Source organism: Spea bombifrons, chromosome 3 (assembly GCF_027358695.1).
Source record: "Spea bombifrons isolate aSpeBom1 chromosome 3, aSpeBom1.2.pri, whole genome shotgun sequence".
NCBI lineage: Eukaryota > Metazoa > Chordata > Amphibia > Anura > Pelobatidae > Spea > Spea bombifrons.
The window spans coordinates 100,593,890-100,619,430 of NC_071089.1; the positions used below are offsets into that span (position 1 = coordinate 100,593,890).

Below are 25,541 nucleotides of genomic sequence, written 5' to 3' on the forward strand. Positions count from 1 at the left end.
CATGGATTGGACTTGTTTTTCCAGCACATCCCACAGATGCTCGATTGGATTGAGATCTGGGGAATTTGGAGGCCAAGTCAACACCTTGAACTTGTCGTGTTCCTCAAACCATTCCTGAACCATTTTTGCTTTGTGGCAGGGCACACTCTCCTGTGGAAAGAGGCCAATGCCATCAGGGAACACAGTGTCCATGAAAGGGTGTATGTGGTCTGCAACAATGCATATGAATGGCAGGACCCAAGGTTTCCCAAAGCATCACACTGCCTCCACCAGCTTGCCTTCTTCCCATTAGTACATCCTGTGCCATGTGTTCTCCAGGTAAACGAAACACACACCAGGCCATCCACATGATGTAAAATCAGACGAGGCCACCTTCTTCCATTACTCTGTGGTCCGGTTCTTATGCGCCCCTTATGCTTTTGATAGTGGACAGCATTGGCACCCTCACTGGCCTGAGGCTACACAGCCCCATACGCAACAAACTGTGATGCACTGTGTGTTCTGACACCTTTCTATCAGAATCACCACTAACTTTTTCAGCAATGGAGATACAGTACCTTATCTGCTGGATCTGACCACACGGGCCAGCCTTCACCACCTACGTACATCAATGAGCCTTGGTTCACTGCTTTTCCTTCCTTGGGCCACTTTTGATAGGTACTGACCACTGCTGTTTTGGAGATGCCATTTTTCCTGCTTCTGACATCAACTTTGAGGACACAATTTTCACTTGCTGCCTAATATATCCCACCCACTGACATGCACCATGATAACAAGATAATCAGTGTTATTCACTTCATCTGTCAGTGGTCATAATGTTATGGCTGATAAGTTTATATAAGTATATCACATTCCCTTATGTGCTCTTGATCTGTACAGCCCTTCCAGATTGGCCCTCAGTTAGCGCATAGCATGTTTTAGACCTACTGTCCAAAGCAAGAGTTTCATAACTCAGGTTTGCTAACCTTTTGCTACAATAAGCAAAAGGGTGTAAATTGTTAAAATATTAGACAGTTTGATTCCTTCAGAAAATGTTTTTGAAGACACCACTACTTTCAGGGCACCATTTTTTTTCTTTATTAAATAGTTTTTAATTTAAGACCAAGTAGCATTACTGATCCGCAAGTGCAGATGTTAACAAAGAAAGTAAAACGAGTTCTTAATTATTAAGAGTGTAATATATCTGAAGGTTCACAATTAAAAATAAAAAGGCGCAAAGCATTAGCGGCGTGAATGTCAAACGATTATGCAGTTCCTGTACCATACGCAGCACAAACCCCACGTTTCTAGAGGACCCGAGACACCCAATGCTGAGTGCAAAGTATCTTCACCCCAAGGCATAGTCTCAGATATCCCCAGCACGATCTTGTAAAACGCAGCTGATTCTTCTCACTCATCCTATTAATTCGTTATTATATTTTTCCCGAGCCCCCTTATTTTGTCACCAGCTTTTCCTCTAGAAAACCTTCTCAGCCTGGTATCTACAGCTACAGCGTGCTACTACAAAGTCCAACTCCAGGCAATGATATTTCCAATATTTTCCTCTTCACTCTCATTTTTATCCATATTTTCATTTTTTTTTTTAGTAGTGGCATTTTTCCTGTGCATGGAATGTAATAAACCAAAGCATGAAAAAAATTCCCCGCTGAATCCAGAAGCAGTAGCCGTACGCACCATGTGAAGACATGGCGTACTATGATGTGATGCGTGGTACAGGCAAATCCACAACTGGAATCTTCCAACAGTCCCAGAGAGCATAAAATATCCAGCAGTCCCTCGAGAGTCCTTTATACCACAAGGGAGCGTCTTGCTTCGGAATAAAGTAAGCATGTTGTTTCCTCTCTTACAGACAGTTGTTTTAAGAGTCTAATGACCTCAAAAAGATAAGATTTCAAATTCTTCATCTTCGGAGTCAAAGAATCTGTCAAGTCGATCAGCGTCCGAGGAATCTGCGGCCAAACAGATGAGAGTAAAGCATTAGATCTGCCTCTGCGCGATCTCGCAACTAACTCCACGTGCTTATAAAGCATTGTGTACGGAACGGCTTGTGTTACCTGGCGTGAGGTTCAGCACATCGGGGTTGGATAAATGTAGAGGTAGCTGATCCACCACTTCAAACATTGGTAAAGCTCCTCCAGTCAAACAAAGCTGTCAAGATACAAACGTTAATATAAGCTACGGAGCCAGAGGAATCGAGAAAACAAATATAAGCTACGGAGCAGTCATCCTCATACATTGTGTAGCCATGTGATTAACATACAACATGAAATATCCTCACCTGTATACATTCATTAGCTTTGTACTTTGCAGCAGTGTCTCCAAATTCAGTTAATTCCCCCACTCACACAGGCAGGCTCTCAGACTTAAGCTATATATATATATATATATATATATATATATATATATACACACATATACACACACACGCACTCAATGTGCAATATTTAGTACATGGGGTCCTTATTAGTGCTTTTTTTGTTTATTTTACAGTCGTAACTTATTTTAAAATAGGGGATTAACATTGGCACTAGTTAATGGATATAACTAGCATAAGGGATGTTTGCCAGTTTCTCATATTAAAACACCAGACATGGTAAAAGGATCTGTAAAGATCCTGACTTATCTAATCTAAATAATAATAAAAAAAAACCACAAATGTTTCTCTGTCTTTCCTCTCTCATCCCACTTCAAATTCCTAATAGATTGTCAGCTTGCAAAAGCAGGGCCCTCTTCCCAGTACGTCTTAACGCGTTAATCGGATTGTCAGTTTTAATGGTACTGTTACATTTTCACTGTCCCCTATTACATTCATTAATAGAGCGGCAGCAGATTCCGAAGCACTGTTACAACACAGTCAGAATCCTTTAAAATCACTAACAATAAACTGGTACAAATGGAGAATAGGGCCCTGGTCTTGAGAGCTTACAATCTAGTCGGTTGAGGGGGAAGTGAAACAGTAAGAGAGTACTGCTTGGATGGGGATGAGTTGGTCGAGTCAGAATGGTCTGTGGAGGTTGTTGGTCTTTTAGACGCATTGATAAGGATGCTGGCTGAGAGTGTTAGGAGGAAATATATTGTGATATTGCCGTCTGCTGAAGCGCTATAAAATGTAATGTTTCCTAGGATTCCGCACACACCTTTCTAAAGTGTTGGCACCAGTCATCAAAGTCATCTTCTGTGTTGCAGAAAAAGCCCTAGAAGAAATAAAAATGAGGACTCAATCTAAAGTCTATGGCAGCAGCGGTCTCTTTCCACGAGTACGCACTCACTTACCACTGCTATAGAGGGGTCGATCTCGGAAACGTGCATTCGGCACGGCGGATGCTGGCAGTGGAAGCTCTCGTCTGCTATAAAACTGCAGTCACTGGGCTCCACGGTAGGCTGTGTAGTGTGGGGGTCCAGATAGATCAACTCTTCACCTGCAAGATGATAACGGATAACTTGAGTGTTTTATTAAAGGAACTCGCTTTCGCCTGATCTATTCATTTATATGGACTACAGAAAGTTTATTATTAAAGTTTCATAATGAATGGTCACCTTTGTAATTCCCGATTTTGCCTGTTCCTGCCCAGCTGAGACAGCACAGCAGACTCTGGGGTGTACCCACTAACCCAGGAGTCCCCAGGGTCAGTTTTGCCTTCTTGCAGGAGAAGCTGTGGCGGGCCCTTTATAATTATAATGAAGTAAGCAAGCTGAAATGTTCAACCCTCCTGCAAACTGTCAGGTTAGAGAATACACCCTAAAATGTATTACGCAGATAGGTAGTAATGCAAATCTATTTACATGATTGCCCAATAATAGCGAATATGGATCGTGTTACTGCAATCAAGCAAACTTTTAATAATTGACTTTTGCCCAACTGGTTTGTATACAAAGGTCTGGCTACAGTGATTGAGGACTAGCAAAAACCTAGTTTCTGTGCAGCTGGAGGTCCCTGGTCCCTGGTGAGCTGTGGCCCTCAGCTGTATATGTGTATATATATATATATTATATATAGATAGATATGCATCATACTGTCATTTTCCTGATTGTGTTAGGTCTTACTTGCATCCAGCCATCCCATATGAGCTTCTCATTAGTATGCACCCCACTACATGTAAGACATGAGAGCAAAGCTGGACCAAAAGATTACTTACCAACATATCCAATGAAGTAATGAGCGCTATTAGGCCTCCCACCAATAACTCCTAATGACTGAGGGAGCATGAAGCATTGCTGTGAGGTGGAAAAACACACATTAGACTATAAAATATTAATATATATATATATATATATATATATATATATATATATATATATATACACATATACATACACACACACACACACACACGTATATATACATATATATATACAGTCGTGTGAAAAAGAAAGTACACCCTCTTCCCTCTGAATTCTATGGTTTTACATTTCAGGACATAATCATCTGTTCCTTAGGTCTAAAAATTAGGTAAATACAACTTCAGATGAACAACAACACATATTATACCATGTCATGATTTACTCAACAAAAATAAGGACAAAATGGAGAAGCCATGTGTGAAAAGCAAAGTACAAAGGAATTAAGATGCTAAGTAGCAGACAGGTGCTGTTAATCAAATGCCCTTAATTAATCGATCATCAACAAGCATAACCACCTCTATAAAGCCGATATTTTAGCAGTTTTCAGGTCTGGAGCATACAGGTGTGTGTTGACAACGCCAAGAAGGAAAGACATGAGCAATGATCTAAGAGAAACAATTGTTGCTGCTCATCAACCTGGGAAGGGTTATAAGACAATTTCCAAACTATTTGAAATTTGTTAAAAGTGCATGACAGTACAATTACAAAAAGACCGAACAAGTACGGTTTGTTTGGAAGGGTTGCCAGGAGAAAGCCTCTTCTCTCTAAAAGAACATGTCAGCACGGCTTAGGTTTGCAATGTTGTATTTGAACAAACCACAAGACTTTTGGAACAATGTCCTTTGGACAGACAAGACCAAAGTTTGGCCATCATGCACGGTGCTGCTTTGGCAAAAACCAAACACAGTGTATCGGTACAAACAGCTCACCAACTGTGAAGCACCATGAATCCTTCTGTATACTAAAATATTCTAAAGTCAAATGTGAGGCCATCTGTCCGACAGCTAAAGCTTGGCTGAAATTGGGTCATAAGGTGTACTTAGTTTTTAACACTTGGCTTCTCCATTTTGGCTTTATTTTTATATAAATCATGACATGGTGTAATATGCCATGTGTTGTTGTGCACCTGAGGTTGTATTTACATAATTTTTAGACCTGGTAAGGAACAGACAATTGTTATGTCCTGATATGTAAAACCAAACAATTCAAAAAGGTGTACTTTCTTTTTCACACGACTGCATATGTGTTTATAATATATCTACATAACCTAATTATATGTTATATACATACATATAACCCTGATACCTGCATTAAGTCACCACAGAGATAAAAATTACAAACATGGCTGTCTGCTTGGCTGCTCACGCAGGCGTGCGCCCCCCATGACCCACCATACCATGTCACAGAATGCTGTGCGCTCATAGCACTATAGGGAAGTGAGGAAACCGGGCAGCCATATTAGCATGCCTCAGGAACCAGCACCATGGATGCAAGTATAACTTCTTATATATAGTTTTTTGTGTGTCACACTTTACGCAGTGCACCTTGCCAGCCACTCTTTAAAATGTTAAACAGTCATTATAGTTCTCCTGAAAATCCCTACAGTACTTACACGATCAGCTTCATTTGAAAATCTACTGGCATATCGTATGGAAACATTACACAGCCCCAATCTAGATGGTAAACTCTCAATCTTTCCTTGTGTTACACGTTGCACTGGTTGTGAACTGTTACAGCGTTGTAACTAAGGTAAACACACAGTGTCACTTAGTAGAACCGATTACCTTCAGTGTTTCAATATACGCTTCATTGATCTCGCTGAGTCCCAGACGTAGAGGTATGAGCAGCACAAGAGGCTTCCACGGCCCGTCTGAATGCGATGCCCCAGGGTGACCGTTACACAGGGGCCCAGCGTCACAGCTCTCCGTGCTCCCCGCTCTGCACATTCTCCCTGCAGACAGCAAGCAGAACAGCGTTCGAGTCACTGAGTCATGTTTCACATACTTTTACAACATTTATGGAAGAGGGACAAGCTGATACAGTAATCACGTCCTATTTCCATATGGTAAAACAACTCGTCTCAACAGAAAAGTTTCACTATTCGATAGAACACAACGGGAATTTGGGGATCTCTGGGATATTCATTCCGGGAATGCAACTGTATATGCCGTTCTTCACCCACTCCCAAAACCACTTACGTATCTCTTGTGTTACTACGGTGTTGTCCATTGCTACGTGAACTGCGATGGAGCTCCAATGATCAAAGGCGGTGAGCTTCCTAAAGTGAAAGCAACAGAAAAGTATTATTGGAAGAAGGAATAAACCATAAGGTACGGTTACAGGATTATATCAAAATATGGTTCCGAGTTACATACCTTAGCACCTGTGCCACAGTGTTTGGCCCATACCACTGTCCAATATATTTGCCTTCTCCAACTCCCATTTGGGCTGCAGAAACATTAGAACCAAGTCAGTATCTGCTAAAAGGTCTAAACCCATTGTATACGCTGCTGACAAACACAGGCCTAGATATACTAGAGGGAAAAAATTCTCTACAGTGAGAAAATACATCCAGATCCAATGTTCTTACTGTGAACTTTATACACTAAGAACAAGAGAAATTCCTCTGAAACATACTATTTGCTATATTATATAATACATTAGTAACACCGTCATAGACTAAAAATGTTTGTCAGTAACACTAAAGGTTTATAGCCTGACTAACAGTGCTAAGGCTCACTTTATGTAGAAATTTAGTACAGGGCTTCACCATAGATGAGGGTTCATGATTGTATTTGTACATCGCTACAACAGTGCTGCTTCTAAAAAGATAAACTATCTTTTTTATGGATTTCAAATGTGGGTTTCTTTTTGGTGGCAAACCAAGGAAGCCCCTAACACAAGCAGCTCCGCGATGTGCAGCAAATGTAAGGTCTGATCTCCTGCACTATAGCAATTCAAATAAATAAATAAAAAAAATAATAAAAAAAAATAAATATATATATATATATATATATAATTACGCATAACAAAAGGAGTTAGGGCAACATTAGCAGCGTTCCTGAAAATGCAGCGGTCACAAGTCCCTCCTCTTTGCTGCTTCCAAGACCCCAGCCAAGTCTGGCAAGCTAACACACTGTCATATTACACTGCTTGGTTCAGTCTTGGACATTAAAAGCACGTGATTGTGCATTTTCTGGCCTGTGCTGAGCTGCCCCCCCCACAAAAAAAGTGGGGCATCACTGAGCCTTTAAGAGGAAAAATTAGAATTGTGTCTTGACGTGCCAGCTATAGTAATATAATCAGTACTTTACAGTAATTACTAGATTTGTGCGCAGCAACTTGTTGATCGGGTGTCACACTGGTGTCTTCAGCGCCTCCCTAAAGTCTGTCCCAATTATTTAGCAACTTGTAAATTCCGCAGCTCCATGTCACATTCATTATAAGTGCCTTTGTATTGCTATACATCTGACTGACCCTAGCTCAATCACTATCAAACGCAGCACAGGAGTCCAGTAAGCCAGCCACGAGTTATTGAAACTCCTGTATAACGGCATTTTCTAACTATCATCCCAAAACATATATATACAGAATATCTCTTAGCACGCCCTGCGAAGGACGCGGTGTTTAGTGAGCACCTCCTGTTTTACATACATTTCATTCAGCCACGCACGGTCTCTCACCGATCTGATGGATGGAGTAGTAGCTGTCCTTCTTATCCAGAAAAGCTGTTAGGATGTTAAGGTATTCCCCCTGTGGCTTTTTCTGCCCGTCCCACCTCCAGTCTACATAAGAGAGGCATAATGAGAAGGATATAGTTAGCTCCTCCATTTATGAGTTAGCTGAACCGAACTGAAAAGCCTGATCAAGAGATGGATCTCAGATTACAAGAGTCCAGCTCTTCAAACTAAAAGCCAGTCTATCCAGTCTGAGTAATGCTATACATAAAGCATGACGAATCTTATTAGCAACCCAGCATTATGATGTATGCTAAAAAAAAAATACAGCCTAGAAGTATGTGGAATACATTAAAGTCTATATTGCAGTCTATAACACTTCACATACACATTATGCTAAAAGACTCTCTAGTAATAGACTATCTATATTATATTCAAAATTAAAATTATCTCAATACCTGTGCCAGGTGATTCCCTCATATGGCTGCCCAGGTCTGGCTCACCCAGACAGCATATTGTTTTATCCCAGAATACTATACTTGCATGCCTATGCCAGCACAGACGTACAAGTGGGGCAATTTAAACTTTGAAATAACTCCCCACCTATACAGTAGGCTAGCACAATGTATAGATGAAGCGTTACGCCCTACAAAGTGCCACCTTGTCATTTTCCAACTCTGAAAAGCATGGCTACCCCATATTAAGACAAAAAGTAATGTTTATTGCATATAGAAGAATAAGCGGTGTCGTGAGTCATAGGCAGAGTGATCGATGCCTCGATTACGTCATCGCTTGCATGTCATCACCTAACAATGCTTAAAAGCCTCCTGACATTGAAAGAACTAACTGTATCAAACGCACAAGAAAGGATGAACAAGATCAACATCATCTTACCTCGTCCTATGTGCCGACAAAGGAGAGCCTGAGCAAAAATCATCTGCCCACAGCGCAGCATGCAACCCCAGCCTGTGTCAGATGTAGGACCCGTTCCTCCTGAAAACGAAAGGGGAGAAACAGAACGCTATAAATATTCAAAGAGGAAAACCAACAATTCCTTCAAATGGCATTGGCTTGCAGGAAATGTATTTGGCCAAGTTACTTTCCTGATTACTAGTGCGCATGGGCAGCGTACCCAATGAAGGGTGGTGCATCATCCACAAGAAGTACTCACATTGATTTCAATGGAAGTGCACAATGAAATTAATTGAATAATGCAATAAACTGAGCATTTTACACCACATCAGTCAGAAATTATAAACAACAAATGACTGATTTAAACTTCTTTGATTAAGAAACTTGACTGATGTATTCATAAATTCATTCCAACACACCTATTGCTTGAAAGTTTCTTCTGTAAGTGAACCAGAGTCTGGATGTGATATCATTCAGAAGTTCCTCCTTTTCTGCAACAAAAAAAGAACAAAACACAGCAGATAATTAGCAAGTGAGCGGTGGACACAGGCGAGCAATAGGTGCAAAAAGCATTGTGCATAAGAATACGAGACGGTCGCTGTGAAAATAACAATATTAGAGGCGAATGAATTAGTTCAGACAAGAGAGGCAGCATGGGCGATACAGAGCAAATGAAGACAGGAGAGGGGCCTGAGATGGACAGCTGGACAGGGCTGATGGAAACAGAGGTTGTAGGATGGGAGATGGGAAATGACGACGATGTGAAAGAGAGAAAGCTGGGGCGAGCAGTGAACTAGAGGGGAATTATAAACTGAAAGATGGATAACTGGTCACGGGTTAGATGGTCAAACAGGAAGCAGAGGAGAAATTAGGGGATCAGACATGGTAAGCTGGGAATGGGTTATAAATCAGATGTGGAAAGCTAGAGGGTAGATATAGACTATATGGTTACAGATGGAGAGAAGTAATAATGGAGAGGTGAACTGAAGAGCAACAGTTAGGGGATCAGATGTTTAAAGGAGAAATGGGATCACATGGAATGATTAGGTGAGGCTGTAGAATCACAGACCAAATTATATAATATATATATATATATATAAAATAAGGAGATAAAATATGAAGAGTTAAAGTTCCAGCACCTGTCAACGCACTGTATTTCCTGCCCAGCACCCAGACCGGCTCTGCTGTTTCAGGGAAGTCTGGGGTATCGGCAAATCGCAGGGTATCATATGTCAGGGTTGCTGTAGGAAAAACAGGGAAAGATCACTATATCTAACAAAATAGTAACATCATGTAAAACGTTATCAATATGTTTAAAACCACTGAAAAAATCTCCATTAAACAACACTTTATAGTAAAAAAACAAATTCTCTCAAAAGTTTGCTGCACTCCTTTTTGGGAAACGGAACCGTCAAACGCTTAAAGGAGGGCGACTGCTGCTGCCTGCGATTAGATGGAGATGAAAAGAAATACCTTAGTAAAGCGTAATCTACCTTTTAACTCTTCATGAACATTTTGGATCTTATTTCCTAGTATTATTACTTTCATATCAATATAAATCAGAAATATCGATAGTCTCGCATGAGCGAAATGACTCGATCGCCTGTAACACGTGTCAAACTTTGCAGAACGTCATCACATTATAAGACGAATGACACACTATCGCTGATGAGGCACCTATACGATGAGGCACCTGCGCTGTGTGTCCATCCGTTCACACTATTATGGTTAAATGTTAACGTATCGTCAATACACAGCTCAGATCTGTGCAGACGATGGCATTTATTATCATCTTTTATTTATACAGCACCAGCAGTTTATGCAGCGCTTCGTACAATACATATATTCAGTGCTATGACACATCTGGAACGGACCCACCAAGACAAACCGGTGCGTTAGGTAGAGAAGGGCCGCCCCGCAATCTGAGGAAGGATGAGGTGGTTTCCATAGCAATAAGACATTGGTATAAATGTTAATTCATGAAGGTCAATAAAGAAGTTAAAAAATGTCAATTAAATCCACACCAGTGTCGTTATTTAATATTAGATTAGAAACACAGCTTTTATTGATGTATCTGATCATCAGCACTAACATGATCAGATTTTACGTTTGAAAATAAAGTACTAGTTCTGCCCGGAATGTAACGGAATCTGAAGTCTTCGTTTAAAATACTATTTTATCTTCTTGTTAGGCCCACTAGAACGAAAACGGTAACCCCCCCTAAAAGTGGCGGCATGCACTGCTAATCATAAGGTAGAGGAACGCACAGTGTGACAGCTAACCCAAACGTGATGGAAATAAACCGACTGACAGCCCGACACATAAAAGCAGGACTCACCTGCGTCCATCATCCCTTTTACTTCACCCACTTATAGTGAAGAATAACAACCAATCCTAATCAATGCTTCTACGGAAGCTGAAAGGCCCAATTACACACAGCTTTACTAAGGTGTAACTAAGAATGTCTGCAAATACGGATGTGCCTCTTATCCACGTAGAGCGCCATGTTGTTGTACGAAATATAATATCGGCATGGTGCACTTGCCAGTGTTTTATAAATCACGTTAGCCAACGTCCAATATATTAGATGTCACTAGACGCTGTCTCAAACTATAGTCTTATATGTAAGAAGCAAACCTACAAAGGGGTCTACTTTAAATGGTATTTCCTGTACGGAGAAACTGCTTCCGGTTAAGAGAGTGGCGCCATCTTTCTGTACGGAAGAACAGCTAGACCGGTCGCTGGTAGACGAGTACCACCATTTTGTTGTACGTCCTAAAGAGTGGGCGGGTGGTCATGGTGATCTGCTGTGCGGCACCGAATTGCACGAATCGGCAAGGCAAGGGAAAGCGGGGGATCGTATCCTTTCACAGGTACCGTAAAGCGCGGAGCTTTGCGGGGTTGGATTGAATGGACCCTACAAGATTACAATAATAGGCGTGGCTATTATAGGGCGTGGTCAACGTATAAGGGCGTGGTCTAGTTATTTGAGGGCGGGGTCATTTCGTAGCTGAAATAAGTGTCCATTCCCACATGCGGGCGTCGCAGAGCAGTTGTAATGAACTGCGTGTAGTTAAAGGAGAACACCCGCCAATTTGTTTTACGCTAAAAGAAATATTGTATTGCTTTCTGTTTTAAAAGAACTCTTGTCAGATAATACAATATTTAAAGAAAGTTTTTTCTTATGTATATTTTCTAGCTCTGTTACTTTAGCTCAATTTAATAGACAAACATCCTGACTCCTCATAATACTTCTACTTCGTTGGGGTAAACAATAGAATACTTCAGTCTTAATACCCAGCCTGACACTCTTAATAATCAATGTTCATAAAGGAAAGTATTATTATTATTAATATTATTATCTTGTATTTATATAGCGCCAACAATTTACGCAGCACTTAATACAATACATATATTAAAGGGGTATGACAAGACAAGTATTGACGGACTAAGACAAACCGATACATTAGGTGGAGAGAGCCCGGCTCACAAGCTTACAGTACTGACATCAGTGGAGATAAAGGAGTAAAACCATGCTACTGTATTTAAGCCTCAAAGAAAATGATTTTCCCATAGGACTTACCCTTTAAAATAATACATTTTGCACATTTTTAGAAACTGAGGTAATAATAAGGGTTAAGCAAGATGGCGCTGGAAGGGACTAATGGATGACGCTAAAACGTAGCGATAAAAATAAAATGTGCAAAACAATATATCACTTCTCATTGTGATTTTTCATTTTTATAGGTTCCCCCTTAAAGATCCTGCTCGTCTTGCCCTCTGGACAGCAGCTTTACAGCGCAGTAATTGGAGTCCGGGCCCTTACTCTTTCCTTTGCAGTGATCACTTTAGCCTTGACAGCTTTGTGTTGCGAATGCCTGACCAGAGTCCGCTTCTTAAACCCAACGCCGTGCCCTCCCTCTTCCCTAGCAGCAGGGAACGCAGGAAGAAAGTCGTAGCCCGGCCACACATTACGGGGCAGGTTAAAAAGGAGGAGGTGGCAAAATGCCCCTTTCCTCATGTTCAAGAAAAATGCTCTCTTGTGTCCCCAGGTGATGATGTTTTACCTGGAAATAGATACCAGACCAACGTGTTTGCCGGTGATGACCTAAATGCCTCTAGCTGCATCCTTGTCTCACCTAACAGGTCTTCAGCCTGTAAATTTATCTCCTCCTTGCATTCCTATAGCAGGACAGCATGCCCCTCAACCTTACCAAAAGCAGGATCTAATGAGAATAATGCGCTTAATATAGTAGGTTTCAGGGCGACTGAACATCCACGCAGTCAACCCTTCCATTCAGATATTGAAGTCAGTGGTGTGTTCTCATGCGATTTGATGGGTTCCGTTGACCTACAGTGTCACGTAGAGGTGGACGGTGACAAATCATCACCAGTGGATTCCAGGGTGGACGTTCCCCTTCAATTAAATGTGATTCATTGTGAAAATTCAGATGAGACAATCTCGATAAGTGCTGACCGACAGGGACTCCGTGCAAGGCAAAGAGACTCCATCAACCTGCAGGATAGCGATGCATCATCTCCTCATGCCATTAATTCCCTTCATTCATACTGCTTTCCATCAAACCTTCTGCCTGGGCAAATACGGCTCAAGAGGGCAACCGGGACAGATTGTGAGCAGGACTGCAACCCACCTAACCACACCGACCAATGTATGTATTATAATAGCATTACTTAAGTATGTGTTCAAGAGATGTAACAGTGGCATGACTTATAGTAACTATATTCCACACACGTAAAGGTACTCTTCCATGACTCTGCAGACTGTAGCCGTTGCATCATGGTTGCTGTTGAATGCTGAAATCCATCCTAGTAGGTAGGCTGTATAAACTAAACAAAGCTTCCTATAAGTTTCTGTGTTGTTTGTATGTGGTTAAACCTTCAGAGGAAAGATGAAAGTGACAGATCTGCTAAGGTTTAGTTGCTTAACATGGTAGAGAGCTCAAATGTTTTGAAGTGGAACAGTACCTTTACATCTGTGAATATAATGTTGAGTGGATCTTTATTTGCATCTAAGGGGGGCTCTGGTTCTGTATACACCATTTTCTATCTGCCAGGTTGCACATTGTAAAAATGGGAAATTATCTTGGCACAGTCTTATAACCTTGACAAACCCACTATAGAACAATGCATATTAAAGTACTTTAACCCATTTGCAACAGAAGACCATGTACGTTATGAGACAATGTCCCTAGATGATCAGTGACGTGTCTGGTACGTCATGGCTAAAAAATGCCCCTACGCAGCAATCACGAGGGGGGCTGCTGTTGGTCTGCCTGGAAGTCTGAGTAGACCAGCAACAACAAGACCAAGCCCCCCAAGTCTTTGAGTGCTCCTGATATAGGCTCAACAAACAGAAGTTTTAAGCCCTCCCTGAAAACACACGTCTTCGTTATGATTCATTGATTTATATATATATATATATATATATGCGACAGTTGTGTACAATAAAGGAAACTCTCACAATAAAATAATATCCAAAACTCTTAACTATACTTTATGATTCTAAGTGACTTCAAAATCAGATCCCTTTCAGTTCTTATTAAATGACTGATGACATCATATGGTAATAGAAAACATTTTTCCGCTTCATATATCCGTCTCCCTGCGATTGTAAGCTTAGACATAGCTAGCTTTGATTTACTTAATTGTCATTTTAGCTGCCTGTAATAGAAAACCATGTAACATCCCCCATGTGTATTATTTAAATAGACAAGTGACATCAGGTGTTTGGCTCCTGTCCAGTGTCCACAAACAAGTTTCTCATAGTAATTTGAGACCATGTCCCAGCATGCACTGCTTCCAGTGACTTCATGTGCTTCCCGTTGCAGGAGAAAGAAGGAAAATGTCTAGTGCAGGTAATGCAGCCATCCGTCTGCGCTGAACTTTGCTGTGTTTTTACGTGCACATGTGTGTGGGCATACGAGTGAAGCATATGTAAAGGCATATGTAAAAGATGGCTGCGGACGATAGTGGAGGTGTCACTGCGGGCACCGCTGTTATTGAGCAGGACTGTACCGAGATGCCTCCTGTTGAAGGGCACCTTTGTTATTAAAAAAATGCAACTTAAGGGAGAGTTCTGGCTGTGCGGCTTCACAAATTTTTGTCGATTGTTGAATGCAACAACTACACCAGGGGCAGAGTGCGCAGCTGCAGATGTTGTAAGAGCCTGGGCAATCGGGGCAAATAAAATCTGAATGTGCTTCAGCCATCAGAATCTGCAGTGTGGGACGTTGCGTATCATGAGAGATTTTGATCGAGACAGTGGTTGTACATGTTGGATATTACATGTCCATGGCTAGGTGGGAGGTGTTAAGGTTCTTTGGCAGCTCTTATTGAAGTGACAGCCCAGAAATCAATGCCTGTCTCTGGCCAACATAGACAGGCACTCACCTGATCTGCTGCTACTCGAGCCAGGGCCACCCCGTCAGTGCCACCCCAGCACTGCCAGCAATCATATACACTTTAATGTCCTGTAGCTCCTTGTCGGGCTGTATACGTGTCGTGCTGCCGCTGCACCCATGGACCCAATCCGCCCCGTGTAATTTTCACCAATTGATTTTCACTGTACCTTAATATGCCTTCTTTGTTGGTGAGGCTGCATGGGGCACTAAGGGTTTCTATAATTAAACACAGCGTTGGAAACGTTGTTCCAAGTACTGATGAAGGTTCAAACAGTTCCCAGAAATAATTCTTTAATCACTTACATTTTTGCCTTTAAAAAGCCCCGAGGTCAGTGGCTCCGATGTGAAAACAAAAAAGTGACAGGTGCCATAATGCCACGGTGGACAACATGTCCCCTTCTTCATTTTTTGGGGGAGTCGCAGTCCACAAAAGAACGCATACACCGCACACCTAACATAAAATGGTGAACCAAGGTCTGAATTTAAACAACCTTGGGACTTCATGTTGTCCCGGAATTTTTGTATTCCGTTTCGGATGGGCTGGGGACCCGTATCACTTCATACCCGTACACATGGGTATGAAGTGATATGATCAGTAGAATAGAGTATGCTTTTATCTATACATATGATAGCAATGTCACAAGGTATACGGGAAATTGTGGAAGATAACTTTAATATAGTTACAGCCTCAAGAATTATTGGCATGATCTGTCTTTTATATACATTACATTGCTTCATTTTGATCCACACTGCATTATATGCACAGGAAATGGATTTTAGCGTAATGATAAAAATAAAAATACTATGGAAATTGTATGTTAAGTCTGTAGGGAAATGTAAACAAAAATGTAATGCCCAGCTTCCCAGAGCCACAACATCTTCCGATCACTAGAGGGCAGTGCTGTACAAACCGTTTATAATAAGACAGACTTGGGTAACTATGTGATCACATTGTTTTAAAACAGAAGAGCTCCGTAACAGCTTTTTAAAGATAAATTAATGGCAAAATGCCCACTTACCTTCAAACCACTTACAAAGCAAAATACACTGTTGTATATAATTGATTGCCCTAGAGGCAATATTAATGTCCTTGAGCCAATTTTACATGTATTATACCACGATAAGCACTGTAGGTTGTATGTACATACCATGCATTGCTGCACATGTCAGGTAATGTAAATGATACAGAACCTGTGGCCGGCGACATTGTTGTTTACAGTAGACTTTCAGTAGGGTTGGAATATATTTGTTCCGTCCTGTATTTATACATGGACGATTGTATGTCAGTTTTTCTAGTGCTACAGCTGAAAAGGCAATCAAGGTGAAAATTCTTTATACTCCCCTTTGGGGTTGCTTGGTACCGTCAACGAAACCAGTTTATACCCCAAATGTTGTTTACAAAGAGATTTTTGATATTTTAAGGATAATAAATAATGCAAAATAATGATCATTTAAGATTTATCCCGTCCACTGTGTCTGCAGCGAGGGTCAATATGTACCAAACGCCGGAAAGCCGTTACATAAGTAATGCCCAATTACGTTATCGGGCATTCTCTTCCGGGAGACGTCACTGCTGACGTCAGCCTACTACTCTGTTCTTGCGCTGCTGAACGTAGCTGGAGTAAGTCTCATTCTATGTCTTTCTCCTGCACTACAAATTAATGCTATGCTCCTACTACTCTGCTCTTACCCTTGCCAAGGAAACCTACTTCACCTCCCTTTGTCTCGTAACCCTAAACATCTCTTCTCCATCTTCAATTCCCTTCTTCACCCTATCACAACTACCCCTTTCACTAACCTTACTGCTTCAGACTTTGCCACATACTTCAATAGTAAAATTGAAACTCTCAGATATGAAATATCAGCACTGTCCCCCACCTGCCCTTCTCCTCTATTTGACTCCTCTCCCTCCTATACACAGAACTCATTTCCCTTTTCTACATTTAACCAATTCTGTCCTGTCACAGATACGGTTCATGCTGTTCTTCGTTACTGTTGTCCAACCACGTGTCTCCTTGATCCCACCCCTTCTCACCTTACCCAGTCTCTCTCATCTACCTTGGCCCCTCCACCAGCTCATATCTTCAACCTCTCCCTCTCTACTGGATCTGTCCCGTCCACCTTCAAGCAGGCTACCATAATTCCTATATTGAAAAAGCCCTCCCTGGACCCAACCGATCTATCTAACTACCGTCCCATATCTCTCCTTAACTAAGTTTCTTGACTCCAACTCCTTACTCGACCCTCTGCAATCTGGATTCCCTTCTGGACATTTTACAGAGACTGCCCTTACTAAAGTTACTAATGACTTACTCACGGCTAAATCAAAAGGCCACTACGCTAATCCTACTTGCCCTTTCTAAAGCCTTTGACAACGTGGACCACCCTCTTCTCCTTCAAACTCTTCACGATCTTTTGTCTTTGTGACACTGCCCTATCCCGGTTCACATTCTACCTTTCCGATCGTACCTTCAGTGTCTCTGTCTCCAGTAACACGTCCATCTCAGTTCAAGGAGCCCTTCTGTTCTCTCTTTACACTACCTCCCTTGGCAAACTCATCTCAACCTTCGTGCAACTAGCTGCCTCTTCTCTGTCTCTAACTGGATGTCTAGACGTTTCCTAAAACCTAATCTATTAAAAGCTAAACACCTCATATTTCCTCTCTCCAATGCTAACATTCCCTCATTAATTTCCTTCAATGGTGCAATCATCTCTCCATCTCAAGCTCGCTGCCTTGGTATCATTCTTAACTCTGACTTATCGTTCACTACACACATTCAGTCTGTCTCAAAAAACTGCAGCCTTCATCTTAACATGGCCTGCCTCTGTCCTTTCCTAACACAAGATGCCACTAAGGCTCTTGTCCATGCCCTTGTTGTCTCCTGTCTTGATTATTGTAACCCTTTCTTACCTGATCTCCCTACCCCATCTTACCCCTCTACAATCCACCATGAACGATGTTGTCAGACTTCTCTTCCTCTCCCATTGATTTACTAACACTTCTCCCCTCTGTCATTCGCTTCACGGGCTGCCTGTGCGCTTCAGGTCTTAAGTCCTGACTCTTACTTTCAAAGCTTTTCATAGCGGTTCCCCTCCCTTCATCTCCTCACTCAGTTCTAAATACCCTCCTAACCGCTCTCTCCGCTCATCCAATGATCTCCGTCTGTCCTCTCCTCTGATTTCTAGCGCTCGTGCACGCTTGTTAGATTTCTCAAGCGCTGCCCCTATGCTCTAGAATCCCACCCCCACGGCCTGTCTGCCATTCTCCCTTCCTTTGGTCCTTCAAAAAAATCCTTTAAGATCCACTTCTTTATGGGTAGGCCTTAACACCATTTAGCTGAACTTTCCTAGTCCCTTTCCTGCAATACTTATACTAGTGTGGCTCATCCATTCTTAACAATGGCACTTTTACCACACACCCTAATTCCCATTAGATTGTAAGCTCATTTGAGCAGGGCTCTCCTCGCCTGTTGTTTCTGTATATCATCTTATTTTGTACAGCGCTGCAGAATCTGATGGCGCTATATAAAACAATAAATAATAATAACCGGAAGGTCATTGAAGGACAGGATATCCCCTGCAGGCTTACTACAGGGAAGAGAGTGAGAAATAATGTTTCTCCCTCTTCCCACAAGTGGAAAAAGTTTTTTTTTTTTTTTAACAAAAAAGTAAGTTATTTTCATTAGCTTAAAAAAAATCACTAAAAAGTGGGTCATTGTGACATCACTTGCATAATAACATGTTCCAGAAGTCCCTAGAGGGATATTTGTCAATAACAGCACAAAATAAATAAATAAAAATAAGATAAAAATAATTTTTTAAAACCTTACATTCCATTGCCCAAGCCCTAAAGTATAACCCCCTGGCCTCGTTCACTACCCCCAAAACCCATTAAGTCATGACTATTAAAAATACGCCCTATAGGGCACTATGTAAGGGATACAACATAAATATATATATATATGTTGTGTGGTGTATGTCTGTAACCAGGGGGTGTTGCCGAGCCTAAATTCTGTCATTGATCAAAAGGGTCACCTAAAGTTTTTTGTTTTTGTTTGCATTCTAGCACTCCCTATTATTATTATTATTATTTTTTGCATGTTTCCATGGTTTCAAACAAAAGCCCTATGCTGCAGGGTCATGCAGAGTGCGTAAACCCGCTCCCTTTAGGACCCCTTTGTCCCGGGATCAGGAAAGAAATGTTGGTTGGTTATAAGACGACCCCCCAAAATTCAAATATTATTTTGGGAAAAAAGAAAAAGCCTGAATATAAGACTACCTTATAGGAAAAAAAGTTTTACTAGTAAATATTAATTCACATGTAAAAATCTTTTCATATTTAATAAAACCTATGAGAAAACAGTTTTTTTTTGTTTTATTTCCTTTTATTTGCCACTATGCCCCCACTTATGCACATCTGCCCCCCAGATATGCCTTATACCCCTATATGCCACTCTGCCTCCCTGATATATCACTCTGCCTCCCAGATATGCCTTTTAACCCCCTATTTGCCGGAAGGTCATGTGATGCCGGCGCTCCATCAAAGAAGCCCCAGAGGACGTGCCGGCAGCAGCGGAGGTTGTCTATGCGCATCACACAGACCTCCACCGGCTGCAGGAGACGAGGATCCGGTTCCCCTGCAGTGCTGCGTGGGATCTGGATCTTAGTCTTGTAGTCAGACCTCTGTTTGAGATCTGATTAGAAGATGACCTTGAATATAAGACGATGGTTATTTTTCAGAGCATTTGCCTTATAATCGAGCAAATACAGTATATAAATATCGTATGTATATATATATATATATATATATATATATATATATATATATATATATATATATAATGTACATACACACACACACTGATCAGCCATAACATTATGACCACTGACAGATGAAGTGAATAACACTGATAATCTTGTTATCATGGCACATGTCAGTGGGTGGAATATGTTAGGCAGTAAGTGAACATTTCGTCTTCAAAGTTAATGTGTTAGAAGCAGGAAAAAAAGGATCTGAGTGACTTAGACACGGGCCAAATTGCGATGGCTAGACGACTGGGCCAGAGCATCTCTAAAACTGCAGCTCTTGTGGGGTGTTCCCGGTTTAAAGTGGTCAGTACCTATGAAAAAGGAAGGAAGAGCGGTGAGCTGGTGATCGGTGTGTGTGATATATATATATATATATGTGTGTGTGTGTGTGTATTCAAATATGTTATGCGGTTCATTGGTTGGATAGCTTTATTTGGCACAAAAGTCAGAAATGTGTTTGTATTTATTCTACTGTAAATTTAGCACACCCTAAAAAAACCATACATTTAAATTTGTGGTCTAAGGCATAAATGTTGGGGGTCCTGTCACACTATGGTCATTTCAATATAACATAGGACAAAATTGGGTTACTTTGTTGTAGTAGTGGGCTAAGTAATATATGGCCATATAGTGTGTGAACAATTTCCTTTATAGGCTTTTAATGTCTTCATTTGTGCCTCCTGGTTTGCAGGCCAGACACCTTTAAACCCTGCTGTTGTCCCTCTTGCGTGGATGTTGGGATCCTGGGTATCAGAACCAGCTGGCGAAGGAGAGTTTCCCACTATTGCACCATTCCGCTACAAGGAGGAACTGGTGATCTCTCACGTGGGACAGCCTATGCTGAATTTCACGTGAGTAAAGAATAGTTCAAACCAAACACGACTCTGTTATGTATTACAGGACCATCAAAATACGTGCAGTATCTATACGTCCATTGTAAGATACAATAGAGATGCTTATTTAATTAACCTAAAGCCTGTACTTTTTTATTTCAACTAGCATAACTTTTACTATCCTTAACTGTTTAAAGCAGCAGCACTAGAATATACACTCACTGGTCACTTTATTAGGTACACCTGTTCAATTGTTTGTTAACACAAATAGCTAATCAGCCAATCACATGGCAGCAACTCAATGCATTTAGACATGTAGACGTGGTCAAGACAACTTGCTGCAGTTCAAACCGAGCATCAGAATGGGGAAGAAATGGGATTTAAGTGACTTTGAACGTGGCATGGTTGTTGGTGCCGGACAGGCTGGTCTGAGAAAAATGCAGAAACTGCTGATCTACTGGGATTTTCACGCGCAACCATCTCTAGGGTTTACAGAGAATGGTCTGAAAAAGAGAAAACTATCCAGTGAGCGCCAGCTTTTTGGACGAAAATGCCTTGCTGATGTCAGAGGTCAGAGGAGAATGGGCAGAGTGGCTCGAGATGGCAGAAAGGCAACAGTAACTCAAATAACCTCTCGATACAACCAAGGTATGCAGAATACCATCTCTGAACGCACAACATGTCGAATCTTGAAGCAGATGGGCTACAGAAGCAGAAGACCACAGCGGGTGCCACTCCTGTCAGCTAAGAACAGGGAACTGAGGCTACAATTCGCACAGGCTCAACAAAATTGGACAATGGAAGACTGGAAGAACGTCGCCTGGTCTGATGAGTTTCGATTCAGATGGCAGGGTCAGACTTTAGAGTAAACCACGTGAAAACATGGATCCATCCTGCCTTGTATCAACGGTTCAGGATGGTGGTGTAATGGTCTGGTGGCACACTTTGGGCATCTTATTACCAACTGAATGTTTCCAGCACCCTGTAGAAAGTATGCCACGAAGAATGAAGGCAGTTCTGAAGGCAAAAGGGGGTCCAACCCCATACTAGCAAGGTGTACCTAATTAAGTGGCCAGTGAGTGTATATAGTCCATGTCCTGGCCCTGATATTATTCCCCTTCTACTCACGTTTTATGAAAGCCATAAAGAGGGACAGTAACTTAACAAAAGGGTAACAACCAAATTCTTAGAACAGAAACTAAACATGATCACCAAACTTTGTTACGTGGACTCACATGGATTTGTATTCTTATTATTGTTAACATATGGATTGCAAGCAGCAGCTTTTATCCAGTTTCTTTACTACAAATCCTTGAGTTCACTTTATATGATGCTGGGCTGCTGCATATACTGTTGAGGTCCGTAGAGCAAAGTTAAAGCTTATGAGACTATAAGAAAGTACAGTAAACTATTAATTGGGCCAGTATGAAGTGTACATAGAAGCCACTTTGATTTATGAATTTATTTTACATTTTGTGCAGGTCTTGTGCTTCTGATCCTGAGACAGGGAAGGCATTGCACAGAGAATGTGGATTTATCCAAATCAAGCCTGGCACCAGCCAAGTTGCTTTTATATGTGCCCAAAATATAGGTAATATAATGTGTCCTGTATATACAAACAAAACAGCCCAATGAAGGTGTATGTACAATATCATTAAAAAGTTTGGGGTCGCTAAGTTGTTTTCATAGAAAACAAGGAAATCTTGTACCATAATTTCAAAAGGGTTTTCCAATGAACTTAGCAAACACAACGTGCCATTAGAACACATGAGTGATGGCTGCTGATAAAGAGTCTCTGTAGGCCTATGGCGATCCTACTTTTATTAACATTTAGTGCATATCCAAATATTTTTATATGTACATTGTAGACATTTTAATTTGGCTGGCCTTAGATATTGTGAGGTTCAAGATCAAACATATGCATGACTTTAAAGGGAAGCCTCTCTGGCACTCGTGGATATATAGCAGTGCTGCTTCTGGAGCAATTCACCATCAATGTAGATCTGGATGTTACCAACTGTCATGGTCAATGTAATGTGTAATTATTTTTACAGCAGGAAACAAAATAGCAGACTAGGTGGGCTGAAACATTTCTACTTTGGGTGATATTTTCAACTCCAGGAACTGTGATGTGTATTGCTTATTCATGCAATGAATACTCTATTTGTTGATAATCTGCATCCAAAATGCCAATTTGTTTCACACCTCTAAATTCGAATACTTTTTAATTTGTCCCAGAATATATGGTGATATCTATATGCCGTTTCTGATCAGTAAAATACTGTACATATTGTACATATACGAGTGGTTGTAAGGAAGAGGCTGATACAGTACAGTTACCCTCTGATATGTCTTTACTCAGGTGTTGTGGAGATAGAGGAAGGGGAAGTTCAAGGAGAACAGCTCACTTTGACTTCACTCTCCCTCAACAGGATAAGCTTTGCCAAGGAACCTTATGTCGAGCAGGTAAGTGAACCCAGATCTCCTCATGGGCTGTTTAATCTTACTTACACCCTACATGCCAAATAAAACATACTTTATTATTATTATTTGCTTTGCATTGTTCCAGCATATTCCAGAATGCGGTATAATCATACCCCGGAACATCCAGGCTACAGCTACCCAGACCCCTCCTTTTTTGGGATGTGGGTAAGCGGTGCTGCTGGTGTCGGTGGGCGGTGCTGCTGGCATCATTGGGCGGGGCTAGCCCTACACACAGGAAAATGCCGTGGTGGGTGGGGAGTGGTGACCTGGAGAAGCAGTGCTTCTCCGTGTTCCCAGGTATTTGTATAATGAGCACAGATGACAACTACTTTGTAATATTAGAAATAACATAATGGAGGTCCTAGTCTTAAAGGAACAGCCATGCCATTTGATGATGGGGATGACTGCTCAGTATTTAACAAAATGCAGCTCTGCAAGCCTCTTGGATGCTCTGGAATGTCCATATCAAACGCAGTTACCAACAAGTAAGGCTTCTAGTACACAGAAACAGGTTAATGTTCTGTATTAGTTAAAAAAAAAAAAAAAAAAGTGGTATACACATATCATCAGTCTAGCACTGATCTACTGTGTATCTTCTATGCTAAAGGGTAGGTACAGAGAGGGCCAGACTGAGGAGGAAAAGCAGACCAGGCAGACCAGCAGCTACTAAATGACGTATGCAGGGACGTAAGCTACAATGTTACAATTGCTCATCAGGCAGCCCCGCTCTTGGACACACATTAAAGTGCTGGGTCTGGTGTGTGAGTGGCAGCAAAAGTAAGAGACCCATGCAATCGAGCACCAGGCCACCAAGCATTTGCCTGGTTGGCCAGATGGCCAGTCGATGCCCAGGGTAGTGTGCATGTAATTATTTTGGGGTCAAGTAGTCAGTTAGTGCTGTGAGACCTGCAAAGTTTTGGAGTTATTTCTTTATTAACATTCACACTTCAATATGATGAGTCCTATAGCACACTCTAAGTCATGTTTTTTTGATTTACAGATCTCTCGGAACTTCCGACTGACTTCTGAAGGAAAGCTGGTCCAAACAGTCTCCATGGCAACCAGCACACAGCCATTGGCTCCTCATCTGCACGTCACATACAGGAGGTTGTCTTCCTAAAAGGCCCCAGCCAAGGTGCAGAAATGATACCTCAACAGTTTACTTGACCTTATTAAATTCACAAGCTGATGACTGTTCAGGCGTGTCTTAATAAAAGCATTTATTTTTCCAGGAACTTGCATACCAATGAATAATTATTAATCCTTTGACATAACGGCCAGGCTCCTTACAGCAAGCACGCTAAGTACATTGTGTAACTCATTAATTGCCTGTGCACTTAACAATACGTCACAGAATCCTGTTCCTGTGTCTCCACACGTCTATATGCATATATTACATAACAAGGGCGGGTCCAGAGCCTGACGTCGGGAGGGGCACTGACACTAACGCACACCCAGATGCTCGCACTAACGCACACCCAGATGCTCGCACTACCGCACACCACGATGCTCGCACTACCGCACACCCAGATGCTCGCACTAACGCACACCCAGATGCTCGCACTAACACACACCCAGATGCTCGCACTAACACACAGACACTCACACCAATACAACTCAACACTAACATACCTAGACACTCAACACTAACACACCTAGACACTCAACACTAACACAACTAGACACTCAACACTAACACACCTAGACACTTTACAATAACACACATGCACACACACACTAACATATACATCCAGACACCCACACAAACATACCCAGATACTCGAACTAACACAACCAGACACACACATATTAACATAACCAAAGACACATGTTCACGCACTAAAATACCCCCACACACTTGCATGCATTTCCAGACACACTCAATAACATAACCAAAGACACATGCTGACATACCCAAACACACATGTTCACATTCTAACATACCCAGACACCCATTGTAACATACACAGGCAGACACACTAACATAGACACACTGATATACCCAGACAGACACTAACATACATTCCCAGGCAGACACTAACATACCCAGAAAGACAGTAACATACACACAGGTCGCTTGCCCCACTGTGGGGCTGCCGTGCTACCCCTGCAGGGTCACGTAACATTGGGAGAGATAAAGAGGTACGTCCAGGTGTTGTGACTAACCACTTAATCTCTGACAGTGTCATTTAACTGCTCCCCAGCTGCCTCTACTGAGTGTGGGGACAGGGGAGTGCTGGCTTGATTGCGTTTGAGGAGCAGAGGAGGATTGGCACTTTCTC

General features: G+C 41.6%; 2 protein-coding genes across 3 annotated transcripts; one reads left to right on the forward strand and one right to left on the reverse strand.

Annotated features, from left to right (window-relative positions):
• Positions 1-1,053: 1,053 nt before the first annotated feature.
• ATG4B (autophagy related 4B cysteine peptidase) lies at positions 1,054-11,171 on the reverse strand. The gene is made up of 13 exons (XM_053460171.1): positions 11,050-11,171; positions 9,851-9,952; positions 9,131-9,202; positions 8,694-8,792; positions 7,806-7,907; positions 6,498-6,570; positions 6,321-6,400; positions 5,907-6,073; positions 4,137-4,215; positions 3,274-3,419; positions 3,138-3,194; positions 2,055-2,148; positions 1,054-1,949 (listed from the first exon to the last, which is right to left on the reverse strand). Exons 1-13 carry the CDS (start codon positions 11,060-11,062, stop codon positions 1,876-1,878), a joined length of 1,158 nt encoding a protein of 385 aa, XP_053316146.1. The 5' UTR covers positions 11,063-11,171; the 3' UTR covers positions 1,054-1,875.
• Positions 11,172-11,459: 288 nt separating this feature from the next.
• THAP4 (THAP domain containing 4) lies at positions 11,460-24,494 on the forward strand. Of its 2 annotated transcripts, XM_053459030.1 has the most exons (6): positions 11,460-11,584; positions 12,459-13,381; positions 20,634-20,793; positions 22,257-22,366; positions 23,138-23,241; positions 24,260-24,494. In XM_053459030.1, the coding sequence occupies exons 1-6, from the start codon at positions 11,508-11,510 to the stop codon at positions 24,377-24,379; spliced, it is 1,494 nt and encodes a 497-aa protein (XP_053315005.1). In that variant the 5' UTR covers positions 11,460-11,507; the 3' UTR covers positions 24,380-24,494. The 2 variants fall into 2 exon arrangements, with proteins under 2 accessions (XP_053315005.1, XP_053315007.1); XM_053459032.1 differs by lacking the exons at positions 11,460-11,584; positions 12,459-13,381 and adding an exon at positions 14,485-14,587.
• The last annotated feature ends 1,047 nt before the right edge of the window (positions 24,495-25,541 follow it).